Source organism: Protobothrops mucrosquamatus, unplaced genomic scaffold (genome assembly GCF_001527695.2).
Source record: "Protobothrops mucrosquamatus isolate PMUCROS unplaced genomic scaffold, P.Mucros_1.0 scaffold_116, whole genome shotgun sequence".
NCBI lineage: Eukaryota > Metazoa > Chordata > Lepidosauria > Squamata > Viperidae > Protobothrops > Protobothrops mucrosquamatus.
The window spans coordinates 211,652-214,847 of NW_015386192.1; the positions used below are offsets into that span (position 1 = coordinate 211,652).

At 51.3% G+C, this 3,196-nt stretch overlaps 1 protein-coding gene across 1 annotated transcript; it reads left to right on the forward strand.

Annotated features, from left to right (window-relative positions):
- Window positions 1-251: 251 nt before the first annotated feature.
- LOC107288063 (toll-like receptor 2) lies at window positions 252-2,839 on the forward strand. Its single transcript, XM_015816642.2, has one exon. The coding sequence runs from the start codon at window positions 269-271 to the stop codon at window positions 2,780-2,782; it is 2,514 nt and encodes an 837-aa protein (XP_015672128.1). The 5' UTR covers window positions 252-268; the 3' UTR covers window positions 2,783-2,839.
- The last annotated feature ends 357 nt before the right edge of the window (window positions 2,840-3,196 follow it).

Here is a 3,196-nt window from a genome sequence, read left to right on the forward strand (position 1 = left end):
GTCATAAAAGAGCCAAGGTTGCCTACCCCTGGTGTAGGGTCTCCTGCTTGGACGGGAGGTTAGACTAGATGACCTACAAGGTCCCTTCCAACTCTATTATTCTAACTCCAATTCTTTATTTCCACTGAATGTAGTAATGATTGTGAGAGAAAGATAGAGGGGAAGATTTTTTTTTTCCCCTCCCTGGGGAAAATCCACATTGACTGTCCTCCATTTTGTTTTTCTTCCCTGACTAGGACAGAAGAATTGGAAAATGTGAAGAACTGGCATGGGACCTTCCCCACTGGCGGACCTCTTCCTGGTTCTGTGTTTGGTATTGCTGGGCTGGGCCCAGCGTGCCGTGCCGTCTCCTTGCCAGATTGTCTCCAACACCGTCGCTCCTTGCCGAGGCCAAAACCTGCTCCAAGTCCCTCAGGACCTTCCCAGCACTCTGGAGAAATTGGACCTGTCCTACAATAAGATAGAACAGATTGATTCTGCAGACTTCTCCTCTTTGACCCAGCTGAAAGAGCTGGATCTGGGTTACAACCACATCTTCTCTATTGCCAACGACTCCTTTGCGTCCAATATCCTTCTGGAGAAGCTGAGTCTCTTCAACAACTCCCTGGGAGAGATCCCTTCTCTGGCGTTGACGCCGTTGAAGAAACTCACTGCCTTGTCCATCTCCAACAACCTTTATCCTCTCTCAAGGCTGGATGGGGTGTTCAGCTCCCTGAAGAAGCTTGAAGAGTTGTCCCTGGGCGGCCCTGTTATTTACAAGGTGGGCAGTGAAGACTTTGCTCCTTTGAAGGATCTTCCGTTGAAGAAGTTCTTCCTGAAAACCGCTTCCAGTTTGACCGAGTATCAACAAGGGGCCTTCTCGAAGCTCAACACCACCGAATTTTGGTGCGACATCGCCCTGGATAGAAACCCGGAGGCGTTGCCCCTTATGTTCAGTGACTTGAAGGGGAAGCAGCTCCAGTATCTCCGTTTCCGTAACCTCTTTGAGTTCACCTACTACACCAATTCCATGGACCTGTTTGCCAGCTTGCCTGAGGTCGAAGTGGAAAAGCTGGTCTTCTACAGGGGGAAATTCAATGAGAACCTGCTGCGTTTGGTCCTCTTAAACGTCCAGAAGTCTCGGGTGCGAGACCTCTCCTTCATCGCGATCGATTTCGCCCGCTCTCCCAAGTGGAAGCCTCCTGAAGCTGGCATCGCCAACCTGACCCTTCGCCATTTGTTGTTGAAGGACATCAGCAACCCTGACATTTTGCGCTTTGACTGGACTTTTACTTGGTTTGCCGGAGTTACGTACCTTAGTATCCTCAATGTTAACTTTAATTTTGTGCCCTGCGATGCCTGGGGGGAAATGAGGAACGTGGTGGCCCTGGATGTTTCTAGTAACCGCTTGTTAGATGGCTACATCTACAACGAAGGCTGTCTGTATCAAGGAATCATGCCCAGGCTGGAGCAGTTCAATCTTAGCAACAACGGATTAACCTACCTGGGCATAATTTCCAAGCTGACGTCCAGCTGGCCCCGGCTATCTAAGCTAGATCTGAGCCACAATCAAATCGGGATCTGTAAGGATTTGCCATGTGTTTGGAGCCCCACTCTCATCTGGTTGGATTTGGCTTACAACGTCGTTACAATGGAGATCTTCAAGTGCCTTCCCACCACGTTGCAGTTCCTGGATTTGTCCTACTCTCAGTTGGAACGCCTGGAGATGGGCTACTTTGAGGTTGCGGTTGACCTCCAAGAGCTACGGCTGAGCGGGAACAAGATCAAGTTTATCCCGACGGAATGGAGATGTCCAAATCTCAGGGTTTTGGCGGTGGATGGTAACTCCTTTGGTGTCATCAGCAAAGGTTCCTTCATGAACATGCCTCAGCTCACACAGCTGAAAGCGGGGAACAATCCTTACCATTGTGTCTGTGACCTCTACGGCTTCCTTCAGGAGACCCTGAAGAACGGCAAGTTGGAGATTGTGGATTGGCCCAACGGGTGGACCTGTTATCACCCCGAGCCCCTCCTTGATATGGCTGTGATAGCTTATGCGCCGAGGCTGACCCAGTGTAACGTCATGGTGGTGGTGGCCATTGCTGTCTCCATCACAGCCGTTGTGGTGACCGTCATCATGGTCTTGTGTTGGTGGTTCAATGTCCCCTGGTACCTCAAGGCCACTGTCCAAGTTGTGCGTTCCAAGTATCGGGCCCGCCACTCCCCACCGGTGCGAGGCTTCGCCTACCACGCCTTCATCTCGTACAGCTGCTCCGATGCAGACTGGGTCAGGCGGGAGCTGCTCCAGAGGCTGGAGGCCTCCACCCCGCCGTACCGGATCTGCATTCACGAGCGGGATTTCACACCCGGGCGCTGGATCATTGACAATATCATCGAGAACATTGAAAACAGCCGCAAAATCATTTTTGTTCTCTCGCGCAGCTTTGTCGACAGTGACTGGTGCAATTACGAGCTCTACTTTGCCCACCAGCGGTCAGTGGGGCTGAGCTTCGAGGACGTGGTCCTGGTGGTCAAGGAAGCCATTGACCCCCAAGCTCTGCCTAACAAATTTTGTAGACTGAGGAAGATGCTCAGCAAACGGACTTACTTAGAGTGGCCTCCGGAGCCCAGTCGCCAGGCCTTCTTCTGGGTGCAGTTGATGTCCGTCCTGGGGAAGGCCGAGGCAATCCAGAAGGACCCCAAAGAGGATCCGGGTAACGTCACTTGGGGAACAGACAGCACGGCTGACGATAAGCTCGAAATGGATCATGTGGCTAACGCAGACACTGCGCCAGCGTGTTAAATAGGACTTAGTTTAAGCCTAGAGGAACATTAGAATTTAACAGCGGAGTTCACATCTAGTGATTTTTTAAAATCATGGTTTATTAAGGAAGCTGCAATGGCTGGATTTATAAATAATGTTCAAGCTGTAGACCATGGTTTATGAATTGCTATGATTGAGTTCACGCAGCATGCTAAGCCAACACCAAAATGCTCACAGGATGGGCTTGTTTTTCTATCTCAGACATGTCAAACACAAGGCCTGGGGGCCGGATGCGGCCCGCAAAGTGGTTTCATGTGGCCCGCGAAGCCATCCTGGAAACAGTGAGGGAACAGCCCCCGCTGCCTTGGCCCTGGCACAGGCCGGCCGGGAGCCAATGTACAATTTTGTGGTGGCCATCTATGCCTAAACACATTCCACCTTAGCTCCACAAGG

Coding starts and splice junctions, on each gene's coding strand:
- LOC107288063 (XM_015816642.2), top strand. CDS start 269: ATGGGACCTTCCCCACTGGCGGACCTCTTCCTGGTTCTGTGTTTGGTA.